Source organism: Falco rusticolus, chromosome 5 (assembly GCF_015220075.1).
Source record: "Falco rusticolus isolate bFalRus1 chromosome 5, bFalRus1.pri, whole genome shotgun sequence".
Classification (NCBI taxonomy): Eukaryota; Metazoa; Chordata; class Aves; order Falconiformes; family Falconidae; genus Falco; species Falco rusticolus.
Genome location: NC_051191.1, coordinates 88,451,544 through 88,469,735, shown reverse-complemented (window position 1 = coordinate 88,469,735; position 18,192 = coordinate 88,451,544). Strand labels below are relative to the sequence as shown.

Here is an 18,192-nt window from a genome sequence, read left to right as displayed (position 1 = left end):
CCCCTCTTCCTCAAGGAAACACAACCTTTTTCAACAATGGATGTGCCTCGAAGTTGTAAAAAACTGACTTCAAATGTCAGATCTTGTCTGGACCTGGGATGTCATTTTGGTTCTTAAGACATGCAAAAGCTGTCATGTCAATGCACATCTCCCCCAAAAACATAACCGTTTGGCTAGGTTCATATTAGACATAAATGCAGAAACACTCTGGGACATTTCTGAAGACACTACTGGAGTCAAATTGAAGATATAGCTTTATTTTACCTGTAACTCTGCTGCTCCCTGATGCTTGGGCGCTCCCAGAGCAAACTGACCTCCTTCTACAATGGCATTTGTCAGCCGGAGCTTCGAAGCAGCTCTTCGGTAGATTATTTCCTCGATTGTATCTCGCCCAATCAAACGGATAATTTTTACAGGCCTTGAAAAGTGTAAGAAAATTCTTATTATTTTCTTTTTTTTTTAGAAGGTGCACTAAAGCTGTTTCCTTGCATGGTGCATTATCCTCTCACCCACTCCTTTGGCAGGGGAAAAAAAGGCAAGAACAAAATCAACAAAAATAATCTGCAGAAATGTAATGTTGATACAATTGCTTCTTGACACAGGAGAAATGCTCACTGCAAAAGAGCAGGCAAACCTCCAGACTCCCACTCCTACTCCAAATCTACAAAGCTCCCGCCTTAGACACATGACAAGGACAAGACTGCATGAAGCTGCAACAAAACCCCCGAAGACATAAAATCCTCTCTGCCATTTTTTTGAACTTCAATATATTGTACTTCAACCTTCCACTGCCCATGGATAGGGCAAGCAGGACTGACAGACCGACAAAGTCAGCAACCAAACCATAAGTAGGAACATTTCTCACTTGTGCTGCCCAATCCGGTGAGCTCTTGCTATTGCTTGCAAGTCATTTTGTGGGTTGAAATCACCATCCGCAAAAATAACTGTATCTGCTGCTGTCAGATTCATGCCAACTCCACCTACAAACAAAAAAGGTCACAAAATAGTTCACCAGCAAAAAATAAAGGAGAAGCTGGACAATTTATGCTGTGCAAGGCGCTCTCAGATCTGATCAACCACATCTAATTCAATGTATCTCTCAACCCCAAATCTAAGCCTCATAAGGATCTAAGAAGATGGGCGAGCCTCCCATTTCCAGCTCCTAGCTTCCTGCAATAGCAAAAAAACAAGCTGTATTATGCAATACAGCCAGAAGAGATACAGGGCAAGTGAACCAGTGCAACACAGACATATTCTTCCACTGGCAGGCAGAATAACCCAGCAAGGGCTGACTTCACTGAGGCTACAAGGGACTGCTCAAGTCACGACTTGGCTGCAGCACAGAAGCAACTGGTAAATACACTGCTTAAACAGTGGAAAACCAGGCCCAACTATACAATAACCAGAGCCTAGGCATTTATGTGACTTAAAAGTTTTTGAGATTAGAGTTTGGGCTCTCATGGAATAAAAAGAAAAAAAATACAGTTAAGTCTGTTTTTTTAATACCTGCTATTGTGACTGTATACTGTAGTTAAAGAGGTGGGAGCCTGCTGCCTCATTTCTTCCAGCTCATGCCAAAACCCTCTTCACGACAATCAGAAAATCCCTGCAAACGGAGGTAGTCAAGCACCTGAAAATCTCTGTCCATAACATAACAGTGATGGAAATACTGTTAGCACACTTGTTCCCAGCTGAATACAAGATGCTTTGGCTAGACATAGCAACGTGCAGTAAAAACCAACTCTGACTGACATGGGCAGGGAGAGTGCAGGCACTGTGGTGAGAGACACACTTATTCCTACATTAAGCACCTCCGTCTCTCTACATACTTCCTACAATGCACTGCAGTATCATTGGAGCCAGGCTCATACAGGGAAGTCTGACCAGAAGGCCAAATGAAGACTTAGTTCGCTAAGTTCAATGCTTTCAGGTGAAGCAGGGCGGATTGCTCCCCTGGAGGCAAGCAGAAGTCTGCCTCTGTCCTTGCTTGAACAGGGACAGGGAGGTTTGATACTGTGTAGAAGACACAGACCTGCCCGAGGAGCTAAGAGGGGAATAAGCACAGATGGCAGTCCTGATATAACTAAGATGTAAAGAACCACTAACAGAGGGTGAAAATAAAGCAGTGATTAACTTGACCTATTGAATAAGCTCACTAAGATGTAGCAAGCTTTCTGAGACACCTAGATGAGAGAAGTGGGGTAACAGAACATTGTGGTCAAAACCATACAGCGCAGAGAACAAATGAAGTTATACAAGAACAAGTAGTGCGCATGTTCCCCAAGAAAGTTCAGATGAAGTTCACCAACTTGTCAACCACCAGAGGTCTCAAAAGACTCCAAGAAAGACCCCCAGGAGCGAAGTGTGCATACGCAAATGTATTATGCATATGTAAATCGGGGAATCTGTTATAATATGCATTAGATTCTAGGGAAATATGATGAATATGTATGCTTTATTGTAATAGATTGAGGAATGCTGATTGGATAGGTGTACGTGATTTGAGATGCTAATCTCCGTGCACCCAGCACTGCAACAAAGAATGCCTGCCTTCTAAACTTATAAAAACAAAGTCCAGAGGGTTTTCTTTCTGCCATTTTTTTTGTATCAGTCCCACAGTGTTCTTTGCAGTCTCAGAATGCTAAAAGGCTCTCATTTGAGTCTGTCTGCCAGCTAGAGAGCATGTCCATGTTCAGCAAACTCGAGAAGCAATTCCACCAGCTTATTTAAGGGAAGTCTATTCGGGCCTCAAGTCTGGTGCTTGCAGAAATAAAATGCTAGTGAGATTCCTTAAGCTCAACCTGGCACAGGGACAGGCATTATGGAACTTGGAATAAAAAAAGTAACTCAAGTGGCTGCAATATGAAAAGTATCTTGGCATCAGCTGCCAAAAGGAAAGCACAGAAACCAGATGTCCTAGCTGAGAGACTCAAGTTCAGAATGTGTCTTGTCTCCCTCAAAAATCCTCATCATGAACAGGCTCTGCAGGAATCAGAACTCTCTGAAATCCTGCCAGAGAGAGCAAAAGAAGAGTGCAGAAGCAACATGGGTTGTTAGTCTCTCCTTTCCTTACTTACCTGCCCTGGTGCTCAGCAGGAAGATAAAGATGGGCTGTTGACCAAAGTTCTTAATGGCAAGGTATCTCTCTTCACCTCTAACAGAACCATCCAGCCGCTCGTAGCTGTAGCCTTTTCAAAAAAGAAACAGGTAGGCTTCTGAAATTCTGTATATGCTCTTACCCTCCTACTCATTCTCTATTGTCTCACTACTGCCCTGAATCCTTTTATGCCAAATCCTCCTGGCTCAATTCTCATTTTAGTGTAGTCAACTCCTTCATTCCTTCCCAGTTAAACCTTGTATAAACTGAAGTAACTACCCTGACTTCCAGGTCGACTGTCAACAAAGGGTAACGTAGCTGGGTTTGAAGAAGAGACTCTTAGCATTTAACGTACTGCTTGGAAACACAACAGGAAAATTCAGAGCCAATGTAAAAGAACATCAGTTCAGAATCTCATTTCAGACTATGCTGTGCTGGCTGTTGGCCCCACAAAACAGGCCAACAACCATTGGATCCTCCTTATGCAAACTCCCATGGCCCTCAATGTGTGCCTTCCTGTGAGCGAGCAGTATGGGATATGGCCCTACATTTGGCTTTATCCTGCACTATTAGTCGTCCAAAACCATAAACACCAAACAAAAGCCTCTTTCATGGGAAATCCTAAGTAGGCATGGAGCCATGTGGATTGAAACAAAAGAAAATGTCCCAAGAACACTTTGCTAACCTTGCCAAAAGTGGTCTGATCCAATCTGGCCTTGCAGACATGTTGGGGCCCTGCTGCCAACAACTGTTTTAATCAAAAATTAATTTCCTGGTATGAATGTGGCCCAATTTGTGTTTTGTGCTGGACAAATTGAATCTAGAGCAAGCCTACTGCCTTCAGTGCAATTATTTCAGGACTCAGGTACATAATTGAACACAGGTATATAATGAAACATTGCTACCCTGCCATCTGTTAACTACATTTTATTGAGGAACCAAAGCTGAAACTAGTTTGAAGAACAACATTTAAGTGCCAGCTCGTTTCAGGCAGGTGCTAACACAGCAAAGAGCTGAACTCAAGGCCCTCCAACTCACAGCACCGCTGCAAGAATATGGTTTCTATCTACTATGAAGTATAAGTCCTCACAGTTCCTTCTCCATCCCGGGCTGATCAATCAAAATCAGAGGAACAACATATAGCAGAGATCATAAGGATAAGCCCTCTTCTCCCAAAGTGTGCAGAACATACCTCTGTAGTCCAAGTAGTCTTGCAGAATATCAAGCAGTTGAGTCATCTGAGAAAACAGCAAGACACGGTGGCCACTGGAAGAAGAACATGAGATACCATGAGTCTCAACATACCATGATAGCATTTCACGGAGTGGTAGAGGGGTTACAATAGCTTAACCAGTCACCGTTACATAGCAAGGCCTTATCACTTGTGTACACTAAGCCTCACAGTCATGGCCTGTTCCCTCACCACATTTTCAGCACCACATCCAAATGCAACCAGTTAGCTTTGTCTGCCATCATCAGCTGCCATGTCTAGAGAGTGGAGTCACAGAGAGATAACAAGGCTCTGGCGCAGCTCTGCTGCTGGCTTGATGCAGCCTGGGGAGGACCCAAAGGAGCCTGTCTAAAAGGATCTCAGCTTCAACCAAGCATTACCAGGGCTTCCTCACCGCATGACCTGCTACAAAAGACTGCTCCCAAATCACACGCTACAAAGCATCTTAAATAGTGGGGAAATGTAATATCAGCAACTCTGTGACAGCAGAGCATTTCCTTCTCCAGCAAACGACCCTCAAAGATCAAACTCTTCCTATAATCACATATAAGTGAGAAATCAAGTCACTTCCCTCCAAGCTCTAGGCCTCACAGTGCTCTGTTCAAATCAGACTTCACTGTAGAGCAGAGCACAGGCATTTTTAAGTCCAGAATTTGCACAGGGCTGGTTCTCGGCCAAAGATGTTCAAGGTAGAGGCACCCATTTACAAGGTGCTACACACCAGAAGGACAAAGACCTCCATATTAGAACTTCCAGAGGTCTGTTGAAGCTCTGTCCTCTGGAAGCAGTCAAAGAGAAATCTCAGCCCAATTAAGAGAGAAGGTAGAACTTTTATCATGCAGGAGGGCACTGCTTCACAGACTGCACAAGAATGCAAACCACAGTTTGATTTGCCTCCCACCTGAGAGCTGAGGTAAATACCCAAGGTCCTTGGGTTCCAGGTTATGGAGTCACCAGAGCTCAACACAAGGAGTTCTGAATGCCATTCCCAAAGCTGAAGTTTAAGCTTATTCTTGGGGTTTGGTCCAGTCAAATTTTATTTTTCACATTTACTATCCATTCTGCCTCCCGGGCAGAAACAAGCAACATAGCATAAAGGAACTGAACTGATGCATTGGAAGCTACTCTCAGGAAACCTGTGGTCAAACCAGATATGCTGAATACCACGTCAGATGGTTATTCTCCCAAGTTCCCAAATATGGCAAATATGAGAACACGTGAGAGAGTTAGTGAAGTGTTTTGAGAAATGTTTAAAGGGAAGCTCAAAAAATCTCTTGAGGTTCCTCTACGACCTCTAATGCAGCTCCTTATACTGAAATTGTTTCTTTCAGGTAGTCAGTAACATGCAATAAATAGGGCAGCGCTTGTGTTGTAATTAATATCTGCTCAATTTATGGCTAAGCAAGGTAGTTTGCCTTCCTGGTTTACCTCTTCCCCCTGTGTCAACCCCACCCTATCTTCCTCACCCCAACATGACATACCCAGCATACAGGAATGAAAGGAGTTTATCCAACAAAACCAGCTTGCCACTGGCTTCAACAATATGGTCTCCAATCTCAAACGGTTCTGGCTCAACACCTGGAACAGAAAAGAGTTTCAGAAGCAGACCTAATACTATGCAAGTAACGACTCTGTGGTCAACCTCAGTGTGTGCACTGCCAACTATCGCTAAGCAGACCTCCGTGATGCTTGCCTGAGAAGTGATGGTCCTTCTCTGTATCTAAAGGACACCCTCAGTAGTTCAGAAAACTATTGTGACTTCATTGTTTAGGTGAGACAAGATGCACAAATGGAGGGCTGCAGTAAGAAACTCAGACTTTACACAGTCCCCTACTTGATTCCTCATTATTGATGAACTGTCATGTGTTGGAACTGGTCACAAACTCACAGCTGCTACTAATTCAAGTACAACATTGTTTATTACTTGCTTCTTCTATGCATTATGCTGCCAAGCAATAATAGAAAACCACTGTGTAAATTAAGAAACTTATTTTTTTTCTATTTCAAGAGAGAACACTGCTTGCTTACCATTGAAAAGGTACGGGTGGGCAACACACTTCCGAAGCTGAATTAAGACATTCTGAAGTGTAATCTTCCTTCCTCCTTCATTTTCAAATATATCTGGAACAAAAAGCACAGAAAAGGAACTGAGCATGAAAGCCCATGCTCCATCAATGAGTGTGACTGGGAAGGTCTGGGTACGGAGCACTGCTCTGCAAGTGCTTCAGCACTGGAGTATCTCTCTCCGCATATCACGTCTTCATTTGATTTTTCCATCTCAAGGCTACTACATCTGTTTTCATGGACCAAAAAAAATTTTCCCTCACATTTTTTGGACAAACCTTTAGAAATAAGACCATGATGAAAACTACTCTGCCTTATCAAACTCCCTGCAACTTCCTGGACTCACTGGAAAGGGTCACTGTCATTTTTCTAAGAGTGATTTATAGACCTAGAAATCACTAAGAACAGGGAAAGACATTTGGTGTTCCTTATTTGAATTTTCCAACAAAAAAAGTAATACAGCATAGTAAAGATCTCCCAGGCAGTCAGGGTTGCAATTTTGTGAGTAGAAAAAAGAATATGTGTGCATATGCTGACTTTAGAAGAGGAAAGTTCAAATTGCCTGGTGATGTTCATGCAAAGTGCTAGTCCTAGAAGAACAAAGAGTCTCCATCCCCCCAGTTTTACTTTCCCTACAACACATAAGCACTTTCAAGCCATATGATGTGGTTTGAATAGATGGAAGAGGAAGAATTTGAGAGAAGCAAATACTTTCTCATATCTCAGGATGCATTGTAACAGTTCAGATGCAAAGTGACAAGAAGCAAGCTATTATGGTAAGAGCCTGTGGTTGCATTGTCTATACGGCCCTGTGCTTTCCTAAGAAACTCGTATCTACATCCAGTATGTTTAGATTTGCTTTACACCACCTGTGCTACTACTGGAAAATCTGTAGAGATTCACAGACCCAAAATTTCTTGTACCACACTTTTGCCTGAACACAAAAACATGCAAGACGAACAGGCTTACCTTGTGATAAGTATTTTCAATTACAGGCTGGCCCAAAGCAGAATCCTGAAACTGACCCTCCCTAGCTCTGCAATAGTCAGTTCTAGATCCACGTGTCTCTTATTTTATCACAAGCTATAATCACAAATGAAGCAGCCCAAAGCACTGAATTTGACATGGTTATTCTATATATACTCCGCAGGCCAAAGTGTCTTCTGCTTCACTACAACAGAGCACAGATTTACAGAAGGAATTAATTTTGTTTTTAAAATTAAGTGATAGGATTCAAAACTCTCAGTTACCTAGATCTTTCATCAAAATGGCCTTATAGTACTTCCTCTGCAAAGCTGACATTCCATGGTACAGAACCACTTCCACCTTCTTTGGCAGCTCTGCAACCACCTCAGATTTGACTCTTCGAAGCAAAAATGGCTGCAGAAGATGGTGCAATTCTTTGGCTATGCAGAAGCAGATGAAAAAAGATTACTGCATTAAATGTAAGGAATTTATACAGTACCTTCACAACTATGCTTTCAAAATAAATGTATAAGGAACCTTATATCTATTAGTGAAATGATTCAACCCAATTTTAACAGAGAAACCAAGACACAGCTGCATATCTTAAATACTTAAGAGATACATCAAGGTAAGTAATTATTACTTTTAGTGGCTTTGTTTTAAAACTAGTCAGCATTAAAAGAAAGCAAATAAAGAGGACACAGCTTGCCTGTTTCCTAGTCAAGATAACAGCTGGTTCTGACTGAAGTCCAACATCGCTTATTACTGACCTGGCTCACTCTCCTTTTCAATCGCTTGGTAGTACTCAACAAACTCTTTCACTTGTTCCCTAGGAAAGATGTCAGGCTCAATGAGGCTGAGCAGGGAGTACAGTTCCTGAAGGCTGTTCTGGACCGGAGTGCCGGTGAGTAGCAGGCTGAAGCCTACTGAGAACTGAAAGAACCAGTAACAAAACAGATTTATTAGAAGAAAATATCTGGAAAAGTTACTCAATACACAACTCCACCCGCACCACTATTAAGTTTTAACTTAAAGATGAAGTAGGCCCAGAACTGCCTGCAGAATGCTGCAAATGTCTGCCAAAACCATACAGCATAAGGTATGGTGTGACAGTCAAACAGCTCCACCAGAGTAGGGTGGCACCAATGCAAGAAAGCCAGTGTAAGCAAAATAAGAACAAGCACAAAACTGACATTTTACAAAATTAAAATTCTCAGATCCATGTACTCTACAGTCCAGTACTGCATACTCAGTGTTAGGTGATGAGAGATGCCTGGAAAATGCTGTCAGAACAGGACAGTGAAATGAAACTGTGAAAGACTATGTTCCATTTCTTCTTGCTGGCTAACCAACACACACAGCAACATTATCTGGTTGCTTACAGTAGTCTCTGTAAAGAGACTTGGGGAATACAGCTACTTTGAAAAAAATGCAAGTTCCTCTCAGGTTTGGTAATAGAAAATATTTTAGCAGAAGAACTAAGGTAAATCATGCCTACTTTCTTGTGACTACAACCAAAGCTCTTGAAATGCAGCATGGACATGTTCAGAAGATGTAAGACTTTCAGGAATTTAATAAAAAATTTACTTTTCAAGGTACTGTAGTACTTTGGTGCTGATGCCAGCCCAGACCTAATGCCCATGTTTCACTGCCGTAAGAGGAAACACAGCCTTCACTCTGACACTCTGGCAGGGTGCTTTGGAAGCTGGAACAATTCTACTAATTTCAGTAAAAAAGGGTGGCTCTATTAAATGGGACAACAGAAGTCAGTAGTACATGGACTTGAGGTCTCATGAACTACGCAAGGGCTCCTTCACCCTCCCACAGCTGGAGATAGATAACCTGTTGTTGCTTTACACTGTCTTAGGTCAACCAGACTTCTACTACTTCGGTAGCACAGCTGTGGTTCAGCACTACGTTTGGCTGCTTTACATTTTTAAGTCTCTCAAATTGCTCCAACATATCAAGCCCAAGCATGAGAGATAAGCTCCAAATACTGCCCACCTCCAAGGCCTTTGTCCATCTGCCACTAAATGTGGGGAATCTGTTCACCAACTCTGATAGAAACTGGTTGCGGCCCAGAGCTTAATAAATACTCAGAGGAAGAAACAGAGAATCTGTATGCTATACTGAAAAGGAAAAAGTCATTAGCCACTAGAAGACAGAGGAGTTACTTTACCTCAGACAGCGTCTTGTAAAGCAGAGAACTTTGATTTTTCAGTCTGTGAGCTTCATCTACAACCAAGGCAGCCCAATTAAAGCTGAACAAACACAAACCAGCATCTTCAGTTAGGGGCTGACAATTTATTCTTGTAAGTACAAAAAGACTGAAGTAAGCAGTGGCTCTGCTTGGCTGAACTTGAGATGGTCCCACCACATGAACAAGCAAACATCACGAGTTGGGTGGGAGGAATTCACAAGTGCTGGTTTTTAAAAGCCAGCAGAGCTCCTTAACTACAGCCTGGATGAGTTTTTCTGAAAACAAAACTCAGTAAATTCACTTGAATTTGTTGCTTCTCTCTCTACTCCCATTACTATGGGGAAAATGACATAGCACAAGTTAGTTAAACATCAATGAGGTCTATGATTTGGAAAAAAAAAGAGACATGAAACTAGGCCCAAGCACCTGTGCAAAAATGCAACAACTATTATGAGGTAGCGAAGACAGTGATTATAAGTCTTTTGCAAATCATGCAAGGCAGGACCCTTCAACATATTGTGGGTTCACACAGCTATACGCAGTGTCTCCTCAGGTAGGATGCAGAATCACTGGTGATCTAGTAGATCCACTAGGCTTAGTGCAAACTCCAGATCTTTTCAACCCTCAGTTGTTTGTGCCTGCTTATCACTAGGGCTTCAACTCCCACGTCACAGAGTGATTTCCACATAGACAAGTCTGACTGATGAGTAGGCAGGGGAGTGAAAGCATGACCCTCGGCTTTTCTTACCATATGCTTTTCTTCCCAGTGAAGGGCAGGAATCACAACAACATACATTCTCCCTACAGCCTTTCCGTTTGCCTCGATTCTCCTCTTTGCTATTTAAAAGTGGTTCTCCATTGCCAGGACAGTCAAATGTCATTATTCTTATCTCACAGGCTCAGCAACTGAATTGGAGAGCAGACACTGCAGAGTGAAACATCGCAGACGCTCGTGTGCAGAGCAGAGTCTGATCTCTCATGCAGTATGTGAGAGCATGGCTCTTGCACAACTCATTTGTGCTGCTACACTGCTCATAAGGAATAGTAGAAGTGGGACATCTGACAGCTTTGTCCCATATTTACAAAGCGCTCCAACTGCTCCTAGACAGGGCAAGGTACAAACAATCAGCAATGGTTTTTTTTCCAGAAGAAAGACTAGAGGGCAAAAAAATCCAGACTTGAGTGACATGTCTTTGAGGCTCTGTGCTAGCCTTAGAAGTAGGAAATTGCATTGGAGCTGACATTTCTGTGATACCAGGGCTACTTACTTGCTCTCCTTGGGTACTACATACCTGGGCTAAACTGCAAAATAAGTAGAATCATACACAGCAGTGCAGGACATGATACAGAACTGTAAGGACAATATGGCCATGGCTGTCTTTCATTAGGCCTGATTTCTACCATGATGCGCTCAGCCAGCACAACCTGTTGTTTCCAGCAGTGGCCAAGGACAGGTGCTTTGCTGAAGACAACAGGGTGCCCACAGCAGGCCTGACTAGTTGAGAGACCAAAATCCTGTCGGGGGCATGGGGTGGGACTAGGTTTCTACTCCTATGAAGGCCCTAAGCCATTCATGATATCTGGCTGCCCACAGCATTTGTCACAGCACTTATCACCACTGTAAGGCATGGGCATTATTACTAAAAAATATGAAAATTCCTCTCCGTTTCAAGCATAGGCTTCCATAAAATCTTATATGACCATGACAATACTTCCTACAGACTGAATTTCAGCTGTATAATCAGTCTTGCTAGAAAGCATAATGCTCCAGAAGCCCTCCACAGCTCTGACTACTGGCAAGAGGCAACAAACTTCAGGATATAGTATGTTGCAGCACTAGCAAACCAGTAGGCTGCAAAAAGGCTTTTACCATCCCAGACCAGATTAACTTCAATAAGTAGTTCCCACGCCTTGCCCCGGTGCAGCCACCAATCCCCCACAAGGTTTCAAAGGTTCATCTACTGTTCATGCTGTTTCTTCATCCTCTTCAGACCAGTCCACCCTGCTTCTTGCCTCTACTGCATCCTTATCTCTCCTACATCCAGGGCAGCTCTCTCTCTTCCCTCTGCATCTTCCACATCTCTCTTCATTGGCTGCTCCTCTTCCATACCCCTCAGAGCTATTTAACTGCTTAGCAGGAACCAGCCACAGCTGCACCTTATCCACATCAGCCAACCCACCGCCCCTGAAGCCAGCTCACAGCTGTATATAATCAATGTTAATTAACCTGCCTTCATTCCTCTACAATGGTATTAGCAAATGATCATCTTAGTATAATGCAGGTCGGTTTCAGTAAATCTTGCATTTTTTGCAAGAACTTTGTAATCCAAAGTTCTTGAAGTTCTCCTTTGTTCTAAATATGTCTTCTGGACTGATATATAGCGTACTGCTGTAAGTCACTATGATCATACTATTTTAACTGGCTTGAAAACTGTCCTTGGGGGAAGTTCACATACATCTTAGCTGACATTAAAGATTCTTCACTGAAAGTTAGTAAAGGCAAAGCTCTAATCAAAGCAAAGAACATCCTTGGCTCTTGTGAAACAAGCATGGGATCTCACACACATACATACACCTAAGAAATCACTCACAGAATGCAGAATTAAATTTGAAAAAAATTAAAACTAGACTCACCATTTTAGAAATGCTGCATCTTTCAGACAAATCTGCAATGAAACAAAATGAACCATGATTTATGTCTTAAGTAAATATACTCGTTCAGACACAGAGCATCTTTTTATTTGCTTGCCAACTATGGTGAAATGGAGCAGAGTGGAATGAAGCCACTTAATATCTGAGGAAAGTAACACGGCAGCTATTGTAACCACAAGCTGTTGCGATCCTACTTTTTAACTCTTCTCTGGCAAAGCACCAGCAAACCCTCAGAGAATTAACGGAAATTTACAGACACCATACATGTTCTTCAACTCTGTAAAGGTTTTTCATACCCTCGTCCTTCAGCACGAAATACCATGCACATGGCATGTCGTGGTTTACCCCCAGCCATCAACTAAGCACCACACAGCCATCTGCTCACTCCCACCATAGCAGGATGAAGGAAGATAATTGGAAGGGTAAAAGTGAGAAAACTTGTGGGTTGAGATAAATACAGTTTAATAATTGAAATAAAATAAAAAAATAAATCATAATGAAAAGGAAAATAACAAAGAAACATAAACAAAACCCAAGAAAGACAAGTGGTGCAAATTAAAACAATTGCTCGCCACCAACTGATCAATGCTCAGCCAGTCCCCACACAGCACCCCCACAGCCAACCTCCCCCCTAGTATATTGCTCAGCATGACATCATATGGTACGGAATATCCTTTTGGTCACTCGGGGTCAGCTGTCCCAGTTCTGTCGCCTCCCAACTTCTGGTACACCCTCAGCCTACTCACCAGCTGGGCAGTGTGAGGAGCAGGAAAGGCCCTGACTCTGTGTAAGCACTGCTCAGCAATAACCAAAACATCCCGGTATTATTAACACTGTTTCCAGCACAAACCCAAAACACAGCCCCATACTAAGTACTATGAAGAAATTTAACTTTATCTCAGCCAAAACCAGCACAAGCACTACAATCTTTTTGACTCTAAGCAAGCACAAGCTTCAGCAGATTAATCTAAGCTATCACAATGGCCTGCTAATATCCTAAAGTGCACACATTGTTTGCCCAACTTCAGACTCAAAGAGGAAGGGAAATCAGGTCCCTTAAGACATCCTTAAAAAGCACAGAATTTTATCCTTAAAAGCAACAGAAACAAGAAAAATACTAGCTAAGTGATTATCTCAATGCAGTTGTTTCAGCAGACTTGTTACAGTATGAGCACCGCCATTTATCACATTCAGGACAAGGGTTATCACTGCCACCCACTCCTGCTTGTGGAACGTGGAAGAAGATGCAAGTTCAGAGTGGTCAGCACAGGTCACACAGCTCCCAGCAGGAGGGGACAGTGAAATACTTGAAGAGAAGGAAAGCAAAAGGGCAAAGGGAAAGTGAGATCAGAAGGGGGGAAAAAAGAAAAGGAGCTGTAAGAGATGCCTTACATCTTATTTTAAGTTGATGTGTTTGCTAAGAGACTGCTAAAATAAAATCAAAGTGCTGATACGAAATTAATACCTGAGTGGGACTGACTTGTAAGAGAAAAATAAGGGCTTTTTCCCACTGCAGATAACTAAGCACCAGGTCATGCAAAGTCCGAAGCTTGACCAAGAAAGCAACCCTCTTCTGGCTGGTTCCATTTAGAGGAGGACAGGACCTTCTTAGGACAGCTCTGATCACATTCAGCTCAAAGACCTACCCATTATAACAGGACCCTCACCATTTTGCAGCCCAGGAATGAGAGTTTTGCCTGAGGAGGGCATGCTGAAGAGGGCACAAAAAAGGCAAACTCTAGGAGTTCTTGCATTGCCTGATTAATAGAATCTTACTAAACATCACATGTGTGTACGCGTTATTAAATGCTAAAGGTCAGTAAAGCACCACACAAAGACAATGCAGATACCATTTAGCATTAGCTAAGGATGGATATGTGTCTGTTTTCTTTACTCAAGGTGTGATACAGCTGTGTGGTAAAGCTGGAATTAAAGCAGGTTATCTTAGGGACACAAAAACTGCAGCAACTTAGATATCTGAGTGGGTGAAACGTGTTACAGAGTAGAAAATCCCTGAAGAAGGTCAGAGATGAGTACAGAGGACAAGGCATGAGCTGGGTGGTAGAGAGGAATGGAAAAGGTGAGGAAAAACTCGAGATCCCCTTTCAAGTGACAAAGATACCATGTACCTCATATGTCGTCAAGAGTGCATGGAAGTGAGATTGCTCTTTCAGGTTCTGCTGCAGTTTGGGTCGCTCATTCTTGTTGCCTATGTATGTCACAAAGGAAAGACCTGGAGCAAACCTGTCATCAAAAGAAAGAGCAAAAGCAGTAAGCCAAGCTGTGTCTTTCATGTGTTTATGACCTTGGACCCTACAAACAAACATAGCTACACTGCACAGATAACGAGAACCTCTATTCAAACGCTCTACCCTCCTGTGAGATGTGGCTGTATCTCAACTTTTGAATCTAATTCCTTCCTAATTTGCATCTTAGGTTGGCACCTCAGCTGCTGGTACTGATTGGGACAAGTCCCAGATAAAGCACATTATCCTAGGTCTCAAAGTTCAAGGCAGACGACTGAAAACTGACATGAGACTGAAAACCAGTCATGGCCCATCTGCTATTCAGAACTGAAAAAGCTCATGAAAAGCAGGTGAATGAATACAGTTTGCCCAGCTGGGACCAAAGAAACAGCCTAAATCATGCTAAAATAAAGGCAAACAGGTCCAAGTCAGGACCTCAAAAATCTATCCTTAGTCAAAAAGCAAATAAAACCAGTTCCATGGAGGAAGAATTGGGACCATAAAATTCTTCCTCATTTAATCCCACCACTGATATTTGCCTAATGTTCCTCCTGCACCTACACCAGGGATGCACTTTGCCCCAACTATTCCAGCTGTAAATCTACCCAGATCAGGCAAGCTCACTTCAGAATGTAACCTGGACAACTTCAGATGCCAAGAGACAGTATCGTGTGACGGCCACATAGACAGACTTCTGTTCTCATCTTTAACTTTCTGCCCTCCCACTTAAAAAGAATCTTTGGGCTTCAGCTTAAAAATGTACATATCCCAGGCATAGCAAATGTGCCACCAGCACAGTCACTGCACCCCTGTGAAGACGGGTTGCATGCACAGATGTAATGTATTTTGCATGCATATATGTGAGCATGCCAAGAAAGATACTATTCAATTCGGGTCTTACCTTTCAACATACAGAATCCTGGCCGTCTTCAGCAGATTTTGCCTAAGAGAGGCTGAGCATGGAGCATTATAAATCAATAAAAAGCAAGGAGCTAGTAGGGGCATTTGGACTGAAAGTCAGCCAATACTTGGATGAATTAATGCATACCACAGCATTGTAAAGACTATACATTAACTGCACAGTTCGCATTGATTTGTTGGTTTAGTAGCTTCCCTTTTTACTTTTTTTCCTTTTGAAAGGAAGAAAACTGTTGCACTCAGCACATTTGAAGAGAATCTTTGTAACTTGCTGTGCAAGAATATGATGAGCTGGACAACTGTTGAAACTTACCTCTCCAGTTCCTCCTTCCAGTTGCTCAGAACAGACAGAGGACAAAGTATCAGGAATCTCTCTTTGTTCGTTATTTTTTTTGTTAAATAAAGAAGTAGAGAAATAGTCTAGAAGGCAAAGAAAATAATTTTTTTGATAACAAGGAAAGGGTTCAACCCAGTAGCCTGAACCTACACAAACTGTCTCCTTCTTAAGCTTCGTAGATAATTCCCACAGGTTCTCTAGCACAAAGCAGAGCTAACAGAATATCAGATGAGATCCACCATCAATGACAAAAAAGTTTAGATCCCAAAACATGACTTTGATATCTGAAGCCCCTTTCCAAAGGCCTTTCTCCCACAGTCACAAAAACGATCTACCATACATCATTTTCTGAAACTAACAGTTTATTATTTAAGACTGACTGAATAAAACTAGCTGAACTAAAGCACAGTCATTTCCCAACAAAATTGAAACCCATTGAAAAACTTACCAAAAAATAAAAGCTCTGAAAAATTTACACCTGTCAATTTTAATCCATGTGTTGCAAACTCAAAAATAATTTTGCTGCAGGTGCATCAAAACAACATCATCCTCTCTGTACTGGCTATGTACTGTGCTTTCAACTCTTTGTACTACAAATTATGCATTAAGGTGTCAGTATAAAAAGACCGCTCATCTTTTTACAAAACCCTGAAACTTTTTTAGAGTGTTATTCAGGACCTAACAGTTAAGTGATTACAGAATGAAAGAAACAGTGAGCTCTCTCTTTTAAGAGACTTCAGGATTGAGCTGCTTAACTGACCAGTCATTAGGATGCTTTTTCTTCTCCATTCTGCAGAAGCACAGGGCTAAAAAAAAAAGTTAGGCAAAGATCATTTTCCATAAGAAGAAGTAGAAGAAAACACACCTGACAAGTCTTCCCAAGACCCATTTCATCGCCCAGGATACAGCCATGCTGGACTTCATAGCATTGCACCAGCCAGTTTACACCTTCTGTTTGATAGGAACGAAGCTTAATGCCTGGCAATAGAAGCAATTAATTACATTTACACAGTCATCTAGTACACTCTATACAGAGCTACTCCTTGAAGCCACCAGAAGCAGATCCTGCCCAGAACAGGTCTTCCCAAACATCTGCCCTACAGGAAAAGCACACCAGTTTTCAGCAGAAGATGGTTTACGCTCCTGGAGAACAGACACAGTAGTGTTACAGCAAATCCATTAAATTAAACCATATTCAGGAACTTGTGCACACAAAAATGCCCCAAGTCATTACAAAGGCCTCTACAAGGAATCTAATCCAATAATCAAGTTGCTACTTTGCATTCCTAAAAGACAGCTTCATTTTCAGCTCCAGCCACTTTTTCAAATATGTAAGTATTAGATGCACGGACATGCTTTAGGCTACCAGAAATGTCTGTAACAATCTACTATTGTATAATAACAGTTTCTCCACATGTTTTCCAGCTTTCCTGAACTTAAGAATTGAGGGCAGACCTCAACTGCAGGTCACTGTAGCTACCACCACCATTACAATCATAATGATGGGGCACAATATGTTAAAACAAACACAAAATAAGTCAAGTAGGAGTTCTCAAGATCGTTCCTTGTACCTGGACTCAAGTGTTGCGTACTGTTAATTATGTTGCGTACTGTTAATTATATTGTCTATTGTTAATAACGTTGTGCCATTGCTGCCCTCTCCTCCCCAGGAAAACATGCAGGCAGAGAGTGTGAAGCCCCCAGGAAACACAAACCCAAAGCAGCACAGGGATTGAAACAAGGGCTTCCCACATCTCAGGAAAATACACAAGCAGGGTGGATGGCCTGGCCATTCCCCTTTAACATCCACCCTTCAGGCAGCAGAAAGTGCATTAAAAGCTTCACTCTCAACATCAACCCACTTGGAGGCCGCTAAACGCGGCCCTGTCGATGTGGTCTCGAAGCGCAGGGCTGTCGAAGGCCGCGCTGAGGCACTGGAATGGTAAAATCGGGGCCGAGGGAGCCAAGGCCCTGCCCTGGCACCCCCCTCACGGCAGGGCCGAGGGGAGCGCGAGTGAGGAGCGGCGGCAGGCCCGCACCGGCACGGCAGCGGCCCCGCTCGCTGCAGCATCCAGGGCTCACGCTCCCAGGCCGGCAGCCACCTTTACTGACACCTTTCCTGATTTCAGGCCCGGAGGTTGCTAACACGGAGCCCAGCCGCAGGGCCCCCGCCATTCCCTCACAGAAGGGACCCCCGCAGCGCGCGTTACCGCTCCCCCGCCACCACCTTCCCCGGGCAGCCCGGGGCCCGCCCGGCTACCGACGGCGGCCCGCTGACCTGTCAGACCCCACCGGTAAATGTCCGCCTCCTCCACGCCTGGAGCGGTCGCCCGGGCACTGGCAGCGCGGCGAAGCGCCTGAAGGAAGCGGGACATGGCGGGCGGCAGGGGAGGCCCGGCCCGCCCTGTCAGGCACCGGCCGGCCCCGCGCGGCTCCCGCCACCTCCGCGGGCGGGGCGCAGGCGCCCTGGGTGCGCGGGCA

At 43.3% G+C, this 18,192-nt stretch overlaps 1 protein-coding gene across 2 annotated transcripts in view; it reads right to left on the bottom strand.

The window, feature by feature from the left end:
- CHD1L (chromodomain helicase DNA binding protein 1 like) overlaps positions 1-18,174 on the bottom strand; it is a 28,187-nt gene extending 10,013 nt beyond the window's left edge. Inside the window, exons 1-14 of one of the 2 annotated variants that reach the window (XM_037388008.1) lie at positions 17,990-18,174; positions 16,577-16,689; positions 15,688-15,794; positions 14,340-14,454; positions 12,193-12,224; positions 9,538-9,619; positions 8,129-8,291; positions 7,643-7,798; positions 6,357-6,449; positions 5,810-5,906; positions 4,290-4,363; positions 3,078-3,188; positions 866-980; positions 265-418 (exon numbers count right to left, since the gene is read on the bottom strand). In XM_037388008.1, coding sequence (XP_037243905.1) covers positions 265-418; positions 866-980; positions 3,078-3,188; positions 4,290-4,363; positions 5,810-5,906; positions 6,357-6,449; positions 7,643-7,798; positions 8,129-8,291; positions 9,538-9,619; positions 12,193-12,224; positions 14,340-14,454; positions 15,688-15,794; positions 16,577-16,689; positions 17,990-18,086 — 1,509 coding nt within the window. In that variant the 5' untranslated portion in view covers positions 18,087-18,174. Of the gene's footprint in view, positions 1-264; positions 419-865; positions 981-3,077; positions 3,189-4,289; positions 4,364-5,809; positions 5,907-6,356; positions 6,450-7,642; positions 7,799-8,128; positions 8,292-9,537; positions 9,620-12,192; positions 12,225-14,339; positions 14,455-15,687; positions 15,795-16,576; positions 16,690-17,989 lie in introns of those variants that run through there. The other variant, XM_037388009.1, reaches the window with a different exon arrangement.
- Between the last annotated feature and the right edge of the window lie 18 nt (positions 18,175-18,192).